General features: G+C 41.6%; 1 protein-coding gene across 2 annotated transcripts in view; it reads right to left on the bottom strand.

Annotated features, from left to right (window-relative positions):
- Positions 1–8,208: 8,208 nt before the first annotated feature.
- Positions 8,209–20,136, bottom strand: part of SMYD3 (SET and MYND domain containing 3) — a 702,152-nt gene continuing 690,224 nt past the window's right edge. The window contains exon 13 of one of the 2 annotated variants that reach the window (XM_040351062.1): positions 8,209–8,444. In XM_040351062.1, the coding sequence (XP_040206996.1) occupies positions 8,343–8,444 (102 nt within the window). In that variant the 3' untranslated portion in view covers positions 8,209–8,342. The remainder of the gene's footprint in view (positions 8,445–20,136) is intronic. The other variant, XM_040351063.1, reaches the window with a different exon arrangement.

Raw genomic sequence — 20,136 nt, 5'->3', positions numbered from 1 at the left:
CCCCTCCCCCATCCAACCCTCCCCCCTCCACCATTACCTTATTTATTTCCTTTTGTGGCTATCTTTCATATTTCTTCTACCCACAGGCTTCTCCAGGGTCTAGTGCATGTGCTTTTCCCTTATCTTTTTTCCCTTTTCTAATTTCCGCCTTCCCCCCTCTTTACCCATCTAGGCTCCCTATCTCTGGAGTCTATCCATTACCAATTGGGGTATTGCGAGATTGGCATCCTCTAACCATGGTTGCCATATAAATTCAAATTTGCTCGCTTCCCCCCTATGGCTATATGACAATCTTTATCTAGTAGGGAATTTACGTATTGGATCCACTGCCTCCCTGTGGGTACCCCCGGTGCCATCCAATATCGTGCAATAAGTTTTCTCGCCAGGTACAACAATCTAGTTATCATAAGATATTTTCCTTTTGAAAATAGCTTGGCATCTATGGCACCAAGTAGGTACACCAGGGGATCTAAAAGGACTGGTACCTGAGCCAATCTATTTATGCACTGGGAAATTTCTTCCCAGTACCGATGTAATTTTGGGCATCTCCATATTAGATGTATAAAATCCCCCTGGTGTACTTTACACTTTGGGCATTGGGGGGGAGTCTCTTCCTCCCCACCTATACATTTGTAGTGGTGTTCTATATGCCCTATGCAAAATAAATAGTTGTGATAATCTATGTGACGCACATACAGATACTACCGGAATGGATTCTAAAGCTCTGTCCCACTGATTCCGATTTATATCCCCTATATCTTCTACCCATTTACTACGGCATCTCAGGGAGGTGTGATCCTGCACCGTTGCTAGCAGTTTCATATAGATTTTTGATATTAATCCTCTCCAGTCATCTGTTCCTAGGACTTGCTTTATCAGGGGTGATGACGCTATTGCTAATGATTGTGTTTTTTGTTATGCCTGCAAAGCGTGTCTAATTTGGAGGTATTGATAAAACCCCCTTGGACTTAACTATAATTCCTGACACAGCTGTTCATATGTTTTTAATACCTCCCCCTCATATAGTTGTGCAAAAAAATAAATCCCTTTCTCTTTCCATGGGGTGACTTCCCTTAGTTCCTGTAGCTCTGGGTATCTTGGATTGTGCCATATCGGCGTAAAGGGCAACACACCTGTTATCCCCAGAGCTTTCCGGGTCTCTCCCCATACCCTTTTGAGCAGCGTACGAATCAGAGCAGAGTATGGTAAACTAGGCAGATCCATTTCCAAGTGTGCTGCTGCCTCTAATGTTGCATTTTACAGAAAATTGCAGTGTTGTAGATTGAAAAGGAAAAGTCATATTTAATAGCAATACGCTAGATTCATTTTTTTTATTTGAAAATAGTTTTAATTGAACTTTGGCCTGAATGGCAAGCATCATATCTGGGGGAAATCAGGCACCACTCATCACCTGGCCAATACCATCCCATACAGTGAAGCATGGTGGTGGCAGCATCATGCTGTAGGGATGGTTTCAGCGGCAGAAACTAGGAGACTAGTCAGGATCGAGGGAAAGATTAATTCAGCACCCTTGATAAAAGAAACCTGCTCCAGAGCGCTCTGGACCTCAGACTGGGATGAAGGTTCACCTTCCAACAGGACAACGACCCTAAGCACACAGACAAGATAACAAAGGAGTGCCTATGGGACAACTCTGTGACTGTCCTTGAATAGCCCAGCAAGAGCGCAGACTTCAACCTGATTAAACATCTCTGAAGAGATTTGAAAATGATGGAGCTTGAGAGGTCCTGCAAAGAAGAAAGAGAAAAACTGCCCAAAATTATGTGTGCCAAGCTTGCAGGATCATACTCAAAAAGACTTGAGACTGTACTTGGTGCCAAAAGTGCTTCAACAAAGTATTGAGCATTTCAAACAAAATAATTTTACTTTGTCATTATGGGGTATTGTTTCTAGCCTTTTGAGAACAATTATTAATTTAATCCATTTTGGAATAAGGATGTAACATAACACAATGTGGAAAAAGTGCTGCCGCGTTCTCTCAAGGTCCAGAAAAGGAGTCTCAGTTGTGATTTCAGCACATGGCACATCAATATCTACAGAATTGTATTTCTGGTCTTCTGTACCTGTAAACGGACCCAGATGGCAAACTTAGGCGAGTATAACTTGCTTTACAAGCAATGAAAAACCAGCACATCAATATAAGGCCATTCAAACAGTTACAGCAATTGAAGGAATACTGATTGTTGCTGTTATCACTGGCCCAGATTCAAGAAGCAATTGTGCCTGTGTAACCATAGGTTACACAGCGCAATTGCTTACTTGCCCCGGCGTTACGAATGCTCCTGATTCAGGAACATCGTAACGCCGACTGCAGCCTAAAATCTGCGTGGCATAAGGCTCTTATGCCACGCATATCTTAGGCTGCATTCTTGCGATGACCGCTAGGGGGCGCTCCCATTGTGCTCAGTGTATAGTATGCAAATTGCATACTAACACCGATTCACAACGTTGCGCGAGCCCTGCGTACGCAATTTACGTAGTTTGCGTACGTCGGGTTTCGCGTAAGGTTGCACATCCTAATAGCACGTGCAGCCAATGCTAAAGGATACCCGTCGTTCCCGCGTCGCGATATTTGAATGTTACGTCGTTTGCGTAAGTGATTCGTGAATGGCGCTGGACGCCATTCACGTTCACTCTGAAGCAAATGACGTCCTTGCGACGTCATTTGCCGCAATGCACGTCGGGAAAGTTTCCCGACGGAGCATGCGCTCTACGCTCGGCGTGGGAGCGCGCCTAATTTAAATGATTCCCGCCCCCTACGGGATCATTTACATTAGGCGCCCTTACGCAGGGCAAGTTTACACAGCGCCCCCGCAATTTACGGAGGTACTGCTCCGTGAATCGCGGGTAGCGCAGTAAATTTGCGGGGGTGCAGGGCAAAAACGTTGCCCTGTGCCTCCGTAAAAAAGGGGCAAATTCTACCTGAATCTGGGCCTATAAAAACAGATCTGTCAACATAAGGGGAGAAACTTACATTTTTATTCTCATTAACATTAATTGGCTTTTAAAATCTAACACTTGATTCATGGGGGTTGATTTACTAAAGGCAAATAAGCTATTCATTGTGTAAGGGGATTTATCTGTAGCTTACTGAATGTGGTGAAAATTCATTTTGCAAAGAATACCCAATCATGACGTGCAAGGAAATGAAAATATTTTAAGTAATAAAGCATTTTTGCTTGCACATGATTGGATGATGGACATCAGCAGAAATTCATCTCGTTTAGCAAGCTAAAAAAAAAAAAATTCTCCTGCCAACTGAACAGCCTATTTGCCTTAAGCAAATGAACCCAGTTGCGTTTTGTGTTATTTATATAGTGACCGATAGGTAGATTCAGTAAGAGTTAGGCCGACTTATCAGTAGATAAGCCGGCCTAACTCAGAATCTACGCCGACGTATGTTTAAGCGTATGCTCAAACAGAGATACACTTAAACATATCTAAGATACGCCGTCCTATCTTAGATTGCAATTTTTCGGATGGCCGCTAGGTGGTGCTTCCGTTGCGGTCGGCGTAGATTATGTAAATGAGTTTGTACGCCGATTTACGAACGTACACCTGGCCGCCGCAGTCGTTTTACGCCGTTTCCGTAAGGCTTTAGGAGGCCTAAAGTTATTCCACCTATTAGGTGGAATAACAATGTTAAAGTATGGCCACCGTTCCCGCCGCGAGATTCGAAATTTTAACGTCGTTTGCGTAAGTCGTCCGCGAATCGGGATTTACGTCGTTTACGTCCACGTCGAAATCAATAGGCCCGTGCAGCGTACGTAACCGCAATGCACACTGGGAAATGTAGTCGCCCGGCGCATGCGCAGTGACAAAAAAACGTCAAAAACGTGAGGTCAAGCCTCATTACCATTAAACACGCCCCCCCCAACCAATTTGAATTAGGCGCCCTTACGCCCGCAGCATTTACACTACGCCGCCCTAAATAAGGAGGCAAGTACTTTGTGAATCATGTACTTGCCCCTCTTATTTAAGGCGGCATAGTGTAAACACGCTCGGCATACGCCGACCTAGTTTTGCGCGCCCCTACCTGAATCTACCCACATAAGATTAGGGCTATGACATTTTCCCATAATGATGGGCAAATTGTTTATTGTGGAACCATTTTTTTTAAATAAAGGCATCCATAGGTCTTGGGGGGGAGTCCATGTACTGTGTTCGATAATGATAAATATCAGATAAAAAAATAATTTCCAAAAATCATTGACCACTGTCCACTGCAAAATGAATAAAAAGAGCCTATCTGGCAGCAACAACTGTTATAGCACTGTCCAAATTATGGAGATCATATTTTCTCCCATTTTGGTGCTTGATGAGAAATTTATTAAAGCTTCTGACCCATATCTGAATGATCCTATGCATCGTGCCGCTACCACGTGATTAGCTAATTAGATAGTTACATATATGAGCACATGTATGATCTGTCAGTTTTTCTTGTTCAGGCCACTGGGTTGAACAGAGTGTGTACCCAGCTTAAATGTTCTGATTTGAAAGCTCAGATAACTTGGTCCCTTCCCACTCTGCCTTCTGGGATCGCTCCGCACTTGGCATGATTTGTCACCCGCTGTGTCCACCGGACACAGTAGGTGACAGATCACTGTACCAGGCCCCTGCAAGTACCATGTGATTGATGTGGCCAATCACAGCAGATCGCATGAGAATTGTACACAATGGAGGGTATTGATTCATGCTTTTCATTGCCTTTCATGTGTACTATTGTTATTAGCTCTGTGATTGGCCACAGTGATCACATGGTACACGCCAGGGCCAATCACAGCCCATCTGTAACTTGTGATTAGATGTCACAAATCACAGCTAATCACAATAGTAAATACTGAATGAATAGTTTTCTTTCAGAAAAAAATGTGGCTTTTAACAATAAAAGTCACAGTTTTAAGCAATCATCGTGTAAAACAATCCTGATCACCTTTCCAGATCAGTACAGTGTTAATATGGTAACACTGTATTGCTCTGGTCACTGTATGTAAAAAAAAGGGGGGTCATTTGGGGAATATTTGTATTGTCCTGCCATTTTCAGCCTCAAGAAATGACATTAGGCTGTCAGTACATCAGGATTGATCGATTTTCAGATATACAGTATATACCATAGTTTAGACTCTAGTGGCCAGATTCACATAGAGCCGCGTATCTTTATGCCGGCGTAGTGCATCCCATTTGCACTACGCCAACATAACATAGTGAGGCAAGTACTGTATTCACAAAGCACTTGCTCCCTAAGTTACGTCGGTGTATCGCAAATGGCCCGGCGTAACCCCGTCTAATTCAAAATAGGCAGGTAGGGGGCGTGCTCCATGTAAATTACCCGAGACCCCATGTAAATGAGAACCGTTGGTACGGCGCATGCGCATGCTTGCTCAGAATCATTTTGCAAATACTCCTTGCTTTCGACGTAAACGTAACCTACGCCCAGCCCCATTCACGTACGCTTACGCAAACAATGGAAAATACAACGGCTGTTCCGTCATCCATACCTTGCATGGGCTGCGCCATCTTTTTGGTGGTTTATCTTTACACCGGAAAAACGCCTTACGTAAACAGCGTATCGGGCGCAAGTACGTTCGTGAATCGGCGTATCTAGGTCATTTGCATATTCTAGGCGTAAATCCACGTACATGCCCCTAGCGGCCAGCGTAAATATGCACATAAGATACGACGGCGTAGGAGACTTACGCCGGTCGTATCTTAGACAAATTTAAGCGTATCTGGTTAAATATACAACGGCGCGCATTCGGACTTACGACGGCGTATCTACTGATACGCCGTCGTAAGTCTTTGAGATTCCGGCTATAGAACTTTCCTGCAGACTAAATAATATACACTGATTTGGGTTATTTTTACCAAAGAAATGTAGCAGTATACACGTTTGCCTAAATTTATGAACAAATATTATTTGCAAAACGTTATGACAAAAACAAGGAAAGTTTATTTTATTTCTTATCATTTTCGTTTTTTTTTTCTATTTAGCAAAAAAACTGCAGTGTTTAGATATTACAGAAATAAAAAGATCTATTTGAGTGAAAAAGAATTATACAAATGTCATGTGTACAGTGTTACATCACTGCGCAATTGAGTGTGACAGCGCTGAAAGCTGAAAATTGGCCTAGGCAGGAAGGGGTAAAAGTGTCCAGTATTGAAGTAGTTAATAACCACACTTTGCAGAGGTGGTGGCTTCATGCGGCAGTGTGGCTTCATAAGTATTTTCACATATATGCAACAAATGCTCTCTGTTGAAGTCATGATGACGAAACACGTTAGTATATGACCTTATGGTGACCGGAAGTGATGTGTGCGTATCACTACCGGGAAGGAATAGCCAAATACTTTCAACGCAGTGGATGCGGTGGATGGCAGACGTCATTCCATACTGATTGGTGACAACACACAGTTTGATTATTGAACCAAATGCCTGTTACAATTTATGTTGTGCAAGTGTGGTTTTAAGGGGGTGGTCATCTTGAATAAACTTTTAAAATGGTATGACGCTATATGGAGTCATTTTTTACATGAATAAACCACCCTGGGCGATGAGTTGTTTGAGATAACGGGATCAAACGGGAGACACCTGATGTGTTCAAGGCTTTTGAATTACATCCCTTTGGTTAGTTTAAACCCCTAGGGGAGTGTGTTTCACGTGGTGTGGACTCTGGTGGATGGTATATGCCTATTAATCATTAACCTTTTGCTGACCACGACCTGTACATATACGTCGGCAGACTGGCACGACTGCGCAAAACAACGTACAGGTACATTGCTTTGAATTTGCCCCTGCCGCAAGCTCCATGACTACAGAATGGGGAGATGCCCATGTAAACAAGGGATCTCCCTTTTCTGCCTAGTGACAGAACACTGATCTACTGCTCCTTGTCATCGGGAGCAGTGATCAGTGTCGTGTCACTGGTAGCCCAGCTCCCACACAGAATCACTCCCTAGGACACCCTCAACCCCTTCCTTTCCCCTAGTGGTTAACCCCTTCCCTGCCAGTGTCATTTACACAGCAATCAGTGCATTTGTATAGCACTGATTGCTGAATAATTGATCATGGTCCCAAAATAGCGTCAAAAGTGTCCGATGTGTCTGACATAATGTCAAAGTCATGAAAAAATTTGCAGATCGCAGCCATTACTAGTAAAAAAATAAATAAAAATGCCATAAAACGACCCCCTATTTTGTAGACGCTATAACTTTTGTACAAACCAATCAATAAACGCTTGCTTAGTCACCAGCTCTCTGCTCTGCCCCCTCCTCACTCGAGTGCTGGGCTGTGGAAGGGGTGGGAGCAGCCCTCTGGGACTTCAGCCCGCTGTCTGCTGAAAACAGGTCACAGGAGTGCAGAACAAACTGCACTCCTGTGATCCCCAGGAGAAGTACAGGCAAACAAGCTTAATGTAATTAACTTTTATACACAGGCAACTGTAGGCATTTTTTTCGAATAGCCGCATAGTTTGTCTGTAGAAAGTAAGACCGAGGGCACAAACATATGAGGGGCAGGATGTGCAAGAGTTGTGTTAAATCTGCAAAATCCAAAAGCGGTTATTCACATGCAAGGATAATTTCTGTGTTTCTGTAGTGCCTCTTGCACATGGGCAGGTGAGCACATTCAACATAACTGCCGGTGTATTTCCTCTGCCCTGGGTGGCCAGGTGCAGTATACAGCCTCCCATTGACATAAATAGCTGTGCACTGCTGTACTTGTTTATATGGCGTTGCTTTCTATTTTTTGCATTTGCCCAAACATTGTACATGTGTTTATGATAGCACCACAACTCGTGTGCAAGATACCACAGCATATTTTATGAGGTCTAGTGGAGTCCATGCCTCAATGGGTCAGGGCTGCTTTGGAGGCAAAAAGCGGGCCTACTCTATATTAGGTGGTTATGGTGGGTGGTCATAATGTTATGGCTGATTCATTTATATTACCTTTAAAGTGTACGACCATTTGATTGAAGGGATTGTGAAAGCTTATTCAAACTTCAATTCAAGCTCAAAAAGTTTTCCTCTATTTACTGTTTTGGCCAACCTTTACAATATGTACAAATACTATTCTTTATGGTTTTAGTTACATTTAATAGAGAACAATTTACAATGTTTAATCTATTTGCACACCAAGGGACAACAGCTGCAATTGTTCTGGCATCTAACACTAAAACAGACTCAACGTGGTTCGAAAAGTTTTACAAATGCAGTGATTTTATTACATATTTTTCTTTTATAAAAACGTAACAAACAGTGGAAGATCAACACAACCCTTGTGACTGTTGAAGACAATAGTAGATGCTGATTGTAGTTAAGTTGACTTATGTTTGTCTCAAACCAATCTCACAATCCTGGAGCAGTTGTGTTAAATCCCGAGTCAGAGAATGGCCTTGTCCATGTGTAACCTTCATAATTTCAAAGGCCTGCAAAATGCAAAAGCTGTTAACCATATGCAACAAGAGAGAATAATTTCTTTGCTTCTCTAGTGCCTCTTGCACATAGGCAGGTGAGTGCTTTCAATATAATTGCCAATGTATTTTCTCCGCCCGGGGAGCCCAGGTGTAGTATACAGTCTCTCATTGACGTGAATGACTGTGCACTGCTGTACTTGTGTATATGACGGTGCTTTCTATTTTTTGAATTTGCCTATTAGCTGTACTTGTGTTTATAACATCACCGCTCATGTGCAAGAGCCCTATAAAACAAACACATTTTTAAAAATAGTCTTTATTTCAGTTTTTAGAAGAAAATCATTTGCATTTTTGCATTCAAAGCATTCAGTACTGACCATGATACCTTTTTTATTTGCACCAACATTCAAATTTTCAGGACAAGCTTTTGTGGCATACCCCCTTATTCAGGTTCCAAGCTGTACTAATACACAAGGTTATAGCAGAATGTTAATAAGCCAAGCTCTGTAGAAAAAAACCCCACAAAGAAACATACACACTATGAAAGACACACTTTGAAATGTTTTGGTTCTTAAAGGAACTTAATAACTACTCAGGAAAGGAAAACTTTTGAAGTAGGAATAATAGTTATAGTTGACACAAATATAATGGTCTAAATGTGGACCTCAGTTTTCTAAGGCTGGGTTCACACCATCACTGCATCCGTCTCACAGCAGGGGTCCGGTGCGTCCTGGTTCACCGTTTTAGGTCCGATTTCAGCCCGAATTTTGGGCCGAATTCGGATCTGAAACATGCCGAACCTTCTGCGGAGATATGTGAAACGGCTCCATAGAGAGACGGTTAAAATCTCCTGCTATTGCGAATTGGATGCGGGAAAAACCCAATTCATCCAATTCACAATAGTGTGATCCCAGCCTTAATCACTATCCGATTACTGCCCCCCTCACCTCTGTGACACTTCCCCCTCCCATATCTCATTTACTATCCAAGTTTAATTACCATTGCTGTGTATGTTTTTTTTACATTAAAAAACATTGTGTATTAGTACTGCTTGGACTTTGAAGAAAGGGCTACACCCCAAAAGCTTGTCCTGAAATTTTACATGCAAATTAAAAAATTATCATGGACAGTACTCAATCATTTTTGTTACAAGTGCACTAATACGACTACAATCACCTCAAGCATTTTTCCAATTGCAGGCCAATGAATTATAAGCTGTCTTAGTTCCCAGATTGAAGGAAAATATTTAGTTACCATAATGTTAAAGAGGAACTGCAGTCTGCTCACATCATTTGTAATAAAAACATATTTGCCATTCTGAAGCTTCCCTCCAACTACTATTTTACATATACTTTGATTCTGTAATTGTAAAATATGCTGCAGAACTCTCCCTCCACTAAGTCTGGCTGCATCCATTTTAACTGTGGGCATCTGAAGCTGCTACCTGTTCACTTCCTGGATTTACACAGACACACCTCAAGCTCTTCAGCTCTCACTGGCCCTCTTATGACTCACCCCCTCACTTCCTGGCAAACTCTCACAGGAGTGAGAGAGAGAGCCTAGGCTAATGACCAGACAAGAAACAGGAAGTGGGCTGTATAAATTAATTACTGGCAAAAAAAAATGTTTTACTATCCAAAGGTAAAACAACAAGGGCAGAATATTAATAGATGGAAAATTAAAAAAAATGTCTGAAGGTCCACTTTAAGTAAAACATGCCTCTGTTGTTCTATGCTTATTATTAATAAATTACACTGTGCAAGGCCCGCGTTGGCTAAAGCACACCCAGTTTTGTTGCAGTGCTCTGCACATGCTATGATTACATGTATTTTCCATAGACTATAAACTGACAACTCTTGAATTTTGAGGACTGCACTTGCCTGCATGCTACATTCGGACACACAGGCATGATCGTACCATCTTCAGGCATCTTTGCTTTGCAGCAACCCCCCTTTCCCGATGAACTTAGGCTTGTGGTGGCGCTTCATCTTGGGTACTAGAGGACCTAGGGAATTTGTACCTTTATTCTTTTTGCAGGAGAACAACAATTGTAATCTGTCAGATGGAGATTATTGTCTGCTAGGTTTTGTTAAAAGTGGTTAAGCTGTCTACGAGAGGAAATTAATTACTTTATTTGATCTAGTATATCCATATATTTTAGCAGGATAAATTGAGAAATTCATTGTGAATATAATTTCTGTGTCTGTGTCAGACTATCAAATAGGATTGTTAATGGTGTTTACTAAGTGACTTATTGTGAAAATGTTTCTACTTTCGCAGTCCGTACTTCCACCCAATTGTATTTTGCTTAAAAGAATATCTGTTTAAGCTCCGAAAAAATGAATTGGTCAGCTTAATTCGTTTTCATATTTTAATATTGGAGGCACTGTTTTACATTGACTGATTGAACAATCAATATCGCTGATGAGATTATTTGTAACTTTGTAAGCCAGTGCAATAAATGCTTGCTCCACGTTAGAGAAGTATGGCCACAGCTATACTTCTCCTGTGAGTCACAGAAGTGCACTTCGTTCTGCACTTTTGTGACCCAGATACAGCGGACAGCATGCTAAAGCCCACTTTTGGCTTAGAGGTGGCAGGGGACAGATGCAGTTTTGGACAAATGCTGCATCCACCTAGGTGAATATGATTGTTTTTTTTTTCTTAAACCTGCACTTCTCTCCTAATTCTAATCATTTGGTTGTTTGCCATCTACTGAACATAATGGTAAACTAAGGCCTCGTACACACAATAGGTTAACCAGAGGACAACGGTCTAAAGGACCGTTTTCATCGGTCCAAACCGATCGTATGTAGGCCCCATAGGTTATTTAACCTTAGGTCAAAAAAATGGCAACTTGCTTTAAAATTTAACCGATGGATTGCTAACCGATAGGTCAAAACCGATCATTAGTACGCACAACCATCGGTTAAAAATCTGCATGCTCAGAATCAAGTCGGCGCAGGGTTGGAAGCATTGAACTTCGTTTTTTTCAGCACGTCGTTGTGTTTTACGTCACCGCGTTCTGACACGATCGTTTTTTTAACTGATGGTGTGTACGCATGACGAACCATCAGTCAGCTTCATAGGTGTTTAACCTAGGACAACGGTCCTTCAGACCGTTGTCCTCTGGTTAACCTATCGTGTGTACGAGGCCTAACACTCTTCAATGGATAGGTCTAAAGTCTTCCTCTGTGGTTAAGCTGTGGCACCCTTTTTATGCAAAAAATAAGCACCAATGTATGATCTGCATTGTTTATCATGAAAAAACTGTAGGGAATTGTAATGTTACAATTTTTTTTATAAATAAAAGACAAACAAAAATGAATATGTAAATCTATTATTACTAAGCTTAGATTTGTGAACATCTCCAAATAAAACATTCCAAGCTAAAAATATTTGTTCAAGATGCTCAATGCTGAGAAACACAGACAGGTACTTAACCATCAGGGAGGCATGTGATTGGCCCCAAATTTATTCTGCAGCATGACAATGACCCAAACATGCGGCCAATGTCATTAAGAACTATCTTCAGCGTAAAGAAGAACAACGAGCCCTGGAAGTGATGGTTTGGACCCACAGAGCATTGATCTCAACGTCATCGATTCTGTCTAGGGTTACATGAAGAGACAGAAAGATTTAAGGCAGCCTACATCCATAGAAGATCTGTGGTTAGTGCTTGGAACAACCTACCTGCCGAGTTCCTTCAAAAACTGTGTGCAAGTGTACCTAGAAGAATTGATGCTGCTTTAATCGCAAAGGGTGGTCAAACCAAATATTGATCTAATTTGGATTTCTCTTCTGTTCATTTACTTTCCATTGTGTTAATTGATAAAATAAACTAATAACACTTCTAATTCTGAAAGCATTCTTAATTTACAGCATTTTTTTCACACCTGCTCAAAACTTTTGCACAGTAATGTATATATAGATGTGTTTGTGTATATGTATTGAGTATGTACTCAAGCTACCATACTTCCAGTGACTGAAATTACTATACACAGGTCATTTTCCCATGCCTACCAAAACTGTGATTGCCTAAAGAAACACAAATTATAAATAGGAAATCAATATGTAACCTGAAACAAAGATATACATGGCTAAACCAAAGAGACGCTGTCTCCTAGGGAATGGCTCAAGGACACCTAGACCTCTCTCCTTCTTCTTGTTGCACTCCCTTAGGCCCCTTTTACATGCCTGATCAGGTCCGCCTGTCCGTTTTTCGGTTGGACCTGATTGGACCCTCCAGTCTCCTCTATGGAGTGGTGAATGTAAGGGATCTAAGTAAAATATGTTTTAATAAAAATGAATTTGTCTACAGTCACAACTTTAATTTCATCAACATGATGGCTAAAACTGAAAATATCATGATTGTAAAAAAATAAAATAAAAATACAACTACTAATAAAAATAATGTTAAATTGATTCAAAACAATGTTCTACCTGAAGGACTAGGGGCCTCCATTAGAAGACCTGGGGCATGTGCCCTACACATATTTTTTTCCTGTGGCTCCCGAAAGACACAATGATATAGTAAAATTCCTTCAGGCTGCATTTCCATAACACACTTTAATCAAAGAGATATATGAACAGGCCTTAATGGTCTGTATGCCAGTTCTGGGTTTGTTATGGTTTCTCTTCTGCAGCTTACTGCGTTATATCCAAACCACTTAGACGTACTTAACCGCTTCCACACCGCCAACCGCACATTTACTGCGGCAGGGCGGCCCGGCTGCACGAAAAAACGTACCTGTACATTGTTTCCGCCTTGGGGTCTGGGGCATGCGCCGTTTGAAACCCGCTCCTGCTGTGTCCAATCACGATGGCCAAAACCCGCTGGTTGTTCGCTTGAGAGGCAGAACGGCAGTCTGTCTATGTAAACAAGGCAGACCGTCATCTGTCAGACAGGAAAAGAGGAATTTTGTGTTCCCTCTAATCAGGAACACAGATGTCCCTCTTCCTACAGTCAGTCCATCCCCCAAACTGTTAGAAATCACTCCCTAGGAGCACACTTAACCTTTTGCTCGCCCCTGGTGTTAGCTGCTTCCCTGCCAGTGTAATTTATACAATGTTTTTTAGCACTGAATACTGTATTACTGTCACTTGGTGTCCAATTTGTCTGCCGCAATGTCGCAGGCCCACTAAAAATCGCTGATCGCCGGCATTTCCAGTAAAATAAATGAATACAAATGCCATAAAGTAAAATATATATATTTTTTTTTTCAAAATTGTCAGTCTTTTTTTGTTGATAACGCAAAAAATAACCGCAGAGGTGATCAAATACCACCAAAAGAAAGCTCTATTTGTGGGGGAAAAGGGCATACATTTTGTTTGGGTACAGTTTGGGTTCAATAAATTTTTATTATCAAAAGATTTTTTGACAAACATATCAGCATCATCCCGACAGCGGGTGACCCGATTGATAATGGAATAATGGAAAAAGCATAAAAATCATAATATCAATAAAACAAGAAACATTTAAATTACCATATCAAGTATTTTTAGAAAAAAAGAGAAAAAAGAAAAAAGGAAAGAGTGAGAAAAAAAAAAAAAAGGAAGGGGGGGAAAAGAAAAAAGAAAAAAAAGGGAGCGGCGTGCTCCTTTTCGGGACGGCCCACTACACCCATAGGGTGGAGTAGACCAACACATTATGCTAAGCAAAAATTTAAAATAGATTCAGTCTAGATTTTAACTTATCTGAAGTGGAATAATACTTCCATAGACTCCAGGTAGAGAAAAAATGGGCATAGGTGTCAGAGGATTTGGCCTGTAGTTCCTCCATAAGCATAATATTGTTCATCTCACATACCCATTCGGCTAAGGTCGGGGGAGTTGGGGATTTCCAATGTCTGGAAATCAATTGTCTGCTGGCACTCAAACAAAATTTCAAAAGGGTATCTTTTTCAAACTTAAAAGAGCCTGGAAGAATGGAAAGAAGAGCTATAAAAGGGGAAGGAGCAAGTGGTTTATCATAGAGGTCTACATAGATCTGGAAGATGAGATCCCAAAAAGGGCGAATTAAGTCACACTCCCACCATATGTGACAGTACGTACCTATGGTCTTATCACATCTCCAGCAAGAGTCAGAAGCAGATGGAAACATGGTCCTGAGGGCGACCGGAACACGATACCACCTTGACAATACTTTATAATTCTTTTCTTGAGCATAACTTGAGATGGAAGACTTATGTGTGTAGAAAAAAGATTTACGCCAATCTGCCTCACTAATATCTCTGCCAAGGTCCTCCGACCAAGCTGCAGTGAAACTAGGTAGGGACTTATGTGTGTAGTCCAGGATCAGTTTATAGATCTGAGAGAGGGTATGTAACGGGGTGTCCGGGAGCAAACAAAGTTGCTCAAAATCAGTCAGAGGTCTATGAATTTGTCCTGTATCATGAAGTAATTTACAATACTTTGAGAAATGTAGCCGGGTAAGCCAAGTTACCCGGGAAAGGGTGGGAGGTTTAGATAAGATAAAGGTTCCGGAGGAGACGTCAACAAAACAGTGGGCTGTAGGCCAAGAAGCTCTCTCGTAGTCATCTATGGTCGAGATTGATCTAGTTTCCGGGAGGGCAGGATTATCGAACAACGGAGTTAAGGGTCCCGGATCGGTAGAGAGAGCATATATCTCCCTCCTCCAATACCAAATGTCCAAGGCGTCTTTAGTCAAAGGGGACAACCCCATAAGAGACCGATATGTCTTGGTGTATCCCCATGGGAGAGCCCGGATGTCTACAGGGGACAAATCCTGCTCTACCATGATGGAAATTTTACGCAATGGGTGGGGAAACCACTCCAGGACTCGGGAAAGTACCGCTGAAGTGTGATACAATTCAAAATCAGGAAGACCCGTTCCCCCATTCATAGCGGGGGAACATAAGAGTTTATGTTTTAACCTTGGGCGGTTTCCCCTCCAAACAAACCGAATAGCCATAGAACGAAGTGAGCGGAAAAAAGAAGCTGGAAGGGCTATCGGAAGTGCCTGGAATAGATATAATACCTTGGGAAGGACATCCATTTTCAACACATTCATGCGCCCGAACCACGAGATAGGAAGGTCTATACGTTCCTCCATGATGTGTCTAAGTTTGGTTAGTAGAGGGCCATAATTCAACGTATAGACCTCTGATGGATGTGCAGGAATAGCGGTTCCTAGGTAGGAGATAGACCTCTCCCGCCATTGGAATGAAAAATTAGATTTAAGAATATTAAGAGTCGGTTGTAATAAGGATACGTTCAGGGCTTCTGTTTTAGATAGATTTAGTTTGTAATTGCTAAGTCTGCCAAATTTAGCAACTTCTTGCAAGATGGATGGGATGCTAATATGTGGCTGAGTAACATAAAGAAGCAGATCATCTGCGTATAGGGAAAGTTTACAGTGAGATGTTGTAGTTTGTATACCTCTTATGCTGGGGTTTGCTCTTAGTGCCTGGGCCAGGTGTTCTATGACAAGCGCAAAAAGGAGAGGGGATAAGGGACAGCCTTGCCTGGTACCATTACTTATCGACACCGTTTCTGACTGAACACCATTCACCAAAACTGTAGCAGAAGGAGAAGTATATAGGGACATAATGCGGGAGAGCATCTTCGGTCCCAACCCAATCTGTGTAAGGGTGGCTTGCAAAAATGTCCAGCTCACCCGATCAAAAGCCTTCTCTGCGTCACAAGAGAGAAGGCAGGTTGGTATCTGGTATTTGTGAGCATAAGCGATCAGGTGAAGAGTCTTAGTGGTATTGTCCCGGGCCTCACGGCCGGGGACAAACCCCACTTGGTCCCCGTGTATAATGTTTGGTAAAAATGGCGCCAGACGATCTGAAAGAATTTTTGCAAATAACTTCAGGTCGACATTCAGAAGAGATATCGGTCTGAAGTTGGAACACAACAAGTGTGGTAAACGATTGGCAAATATATTCAATCCGCGCCAGACTAGGAAACATATCCCCTTTATCTCTTCCCCTAGTAAGGGTAAAGTGATGGTTAATTCTGCCATTGCAGAGGAATTCCGTCAATATTACTCAGACTTATATAATCTCCCACTTCACACCCCCTTATCCCCAACTGAATTGAGCAGCTTGTCACCCGATATGTCTACCTATATCACTGAAACTGCTCTCCCACCCATTTCAATAAATGACTCTGACGAATTAGAAAAACCTCTGACAGACAATGACTTTCTTTTAGCCATTAAGAAACTCAAAAATGGCAAAAGTCCTGGCCCAGATGGCTTTACCCCTCGTTTTTACAAGATATTTGGCAAAAAATTGGCCCTCCCTTTAGTGAAAGCCTTTAATGCCATCAATGAACAGCGCTCTCTACCTTCCTCTCTCTTATTGGCACGGATAGTGGTCATTCCCAAACCCGGTTTGGGTACAGTTTGGCATGTCCACGCAATTGTCAGTTAAAGCAACACAGTGTCATATCGCAAAAAATGGCCTGGTAATTAAGGGGGTGAAAATTTCCAGGGCTGAAGTGGTTAAAGAACAAACGCAATACTTCAGGCATATCTGATTTATAAAAAGTCTCTGTCATCCTTTTCATATTATTAGCAAAAATGCAGATTTTGGTTTAGCAATAACAAGTCGCTGTGAGCCTACCATAAACAGGTAGAGAAACCTTAATTATTCATAATCAAGTTTTTTTGGATTATAACAATGCCCTAATGCCATCCGCATATCTTTCATTCTCCAAGATTACAAAGAATAAAAAGACTGGAAATAAATGATCCTCTGTGAATGCAACTGAAATGAATTCTATCCCTTCTTCAATGACAATTTTGTTGACTAAAATCACAAAGGCACAGAGAAGTATGCATATTAACTACCACAATGCTGGATTGTGATATCATAAAATCATTTGCTATGAGTGCTGTACACATATGGTATAGAAGAGAACAAGGCTCTTTTGGTACTTTGTATTTCATCCCAGCCTGATTAAAATGAATGAGATCTGATGTGACTCACACAGCAAATGACTTTGCGCAGTTTCCTGCATAATGAGAACATGTAGTGGAGTGGGCACTGAGTCTCTGACAGGAAAACGAAATTGTGAACTAAATGAGATACTGTGCTTTCCTACTCTATTAACGAGTGCTCCTTTCAGCGTTTTCCTAAGTTTGAGAGACACTGAAACCAGAAGGTTTGAATATTTGTTATGTTGACTGTGAACAGATTTTGGCACAACTGCCATAATGGATTTAAGGTATTTTAAAAGTGATCAATTGTAAAAATATACAGTAACATGTATTGTATCTGTAGGTTTCTTTTAAACTCTGTCTATTTCAAATCCTGTAGTGTGCAAGGAGTAGAGTGCCAGGCTTCTATTGTACTGTAAATTTCAGAAGTTTTTATTTTTTAATCACATTCAATTCTGGGGTTCAATAGATCCTCCTTCATCATGGCTTGGCAGATGGCAAAGAAAAAACATCAGGTGGACTGGATAGGTTTATGGCTGTCATAACAGGTACAATCTCAAATGTATTTGTGAGTAAAGGTCTTCTTTCTGCATAAAGAAATTTGACCCAGATAGGATCATAACTACCAGCCTATACAGAAAAAATAGTGCAGGTAATACTATACTGCATGTGGCCAGTGTCCATTTGGTACCACTAGTATGCAGTATCGTCTTTAGTCCTTATATGCCTCCATGGTACTAATAAACAAGATTTAGGGTTTAAATACATCATTTCGGTAGACTTCTTAAGCATTCATATATTAAAATGTACAAAAAATCCCACCACAAGGTAGGGTAGCTTTAGATGTGGCTCTTGCACTCAGCGCTAGTTGCTCGGTGAGGTAGATATATTCACTTTACCTGATGGGTGTACTTTTAGGTTATTACACTTCACCTCATTTAATATGATTTGGGGGGTATATTTATTGTCTTGGCAATGTGAGTTTCTTTAAATCGGCAAGACCAAATGCCAATTTAGGAAGCAGATATTTGAGGATATTTTTACAGTGGTAAAGTCTCTACCCCCCCCCCCCCCCTCCAACCCATTTGTGGGCAGGTTGGATTCAAATATAATTTTGATTCATCTAATATTACCTTCTTTTTACATGATCGTGTCCACCCTCAACCTGCGAGGGGGAGAGATTTCGACAGTGTTTTATTAGAAAGAAAAGCCTGCAGGATTTATAAAGTTAAAGCAACACAATTGCCGAGCCTCACTGATGCTCATGAATCATGTTTTTGGCCCAACAGGAATGGATCAATTCAAAATTAGTCCAACCAAGAAGGATGATCCATATTATATACCCAGAGTAAAGTAAAATTTCCTAATATGCACATTGTTTCATGTAAAAACCTCAAAGTATTGAAGTTACTGGATCTACATGAAAGTCAGGCAACTAGTATTCTTTAGAAGTAGAGGTCAGCATTGCCATCATATGCTTTCATTACAGGTTTCCTTTCAGGGAGCCCTCTCCTTATGGAAACAAGGCAGTTATCTTTACTTCTCATTTTGACATTAATAGTTGTCTGGCTGTAATGCTGACCTTCCATTTTCGATACCTTGAGTCACTAACCTACAAGTGTGCACAAAAGTACTTTTGACTTTACTCTGACTTTCCTGATCTGCATACTAGTTCAGGGTCAGTTATTGTAAGTAATGTATTGAAGTTTATCATTATATAACTGCCAAGCGGCTAACATTTTCAAAAGGAGGATGGCAATGGCAGCCCCCATATGCTTTTCTCAGGAAAGCTTTACTTCACTTTTTTATTGTATAGAAACATTTACTGAAATGCCCAGCTTGAAAATGTAAAAGTTAATATCTGACCCATCACCTAGGTTGATCTTTGCTGATGCAGAGCAATGCTTGCTAAAAATGTTTTCCATCTAAAATACTTCAAAGGGTGCCGATTGCCTGGTCCCCTTGTTTCTGACAGCCACTACAGCATTACTGTGTCCTGTTTTGACACAGGACCAGGACAATGAATCCACAGCCTCTACAGCAGTGGTTCTCAACCAGGGGGTCGGGACCCCCTCGGGGGTCAAATGATGATTTGCCAGGGGTCACCAAATCCTGGGCTGTTCCTGAAGCCCACACCGCTCTCCCAGCCTTTTGCGGCCCCCCAGCAGGGCTGTCCTTGGAGCCTGTGGCCGCCCAGCTGGTATGTTCCTGTGCCCTCCCACCAAGGATTAAGTGAAGGAATAAAAATAGAGAATACATGGAAGGGGCAGGAACCAAGAAAAAAGGGAGAGAAAGAATAAGAGAAATAACAAGAAAGACAGCTAGAGAGAGGGATGGGGGGGGGGAGAGATTAGGGTAGAGAGATACAAGGGAAAGAAAGGATAACAAAGAGAAAGAGTGGTACATCCGAAAATGTACCATAAGGGGTTTTAACACTGTATGAGTGGAAGGAACTCAGGGAGCGCTATATGTCTGTGGGTTAGGGGCGCAAATTACTTGACCTTGCCAAGCAAATAATTTTACCATTAGGGGTCCCCACAACTTGGGAAATTTTATCAAGGGGTCACGGTGCTAGAAGGTTGAGAACCACTGCTCTACAGCATTACTGTGTCCTGTTTTGACACAAGGCCAGGACAATGAAGCCACAGCCCATGTGGGAGCGGGGGGAACAGGTATCCAAGAGTGGGGTGTTGAAGATTGTTTAGCAAGCTTTGCTCTAAAAGATTGGTGGTGTGCAGTGGCAGCTGGTGCTCAATATTTAGGGGGGGCAGCAAACAAACCTGCCCCACCCCA

This window comes from Rana temporaria, chromosome 4 (assembly GCF_905171775.1).
Source record: "Rana temporaria chromosome 4, aRanTem1.1, whole genome shotgun sequence".
Lineage (NCBI taxonomy): Eukaryota > Metazoa > Chordata > Amphibia > Anura > Ranidae > Rana > Rana temporaria.
This window is presented reverse-complemented; position numbering and strand designations above follow the sequence as displayed.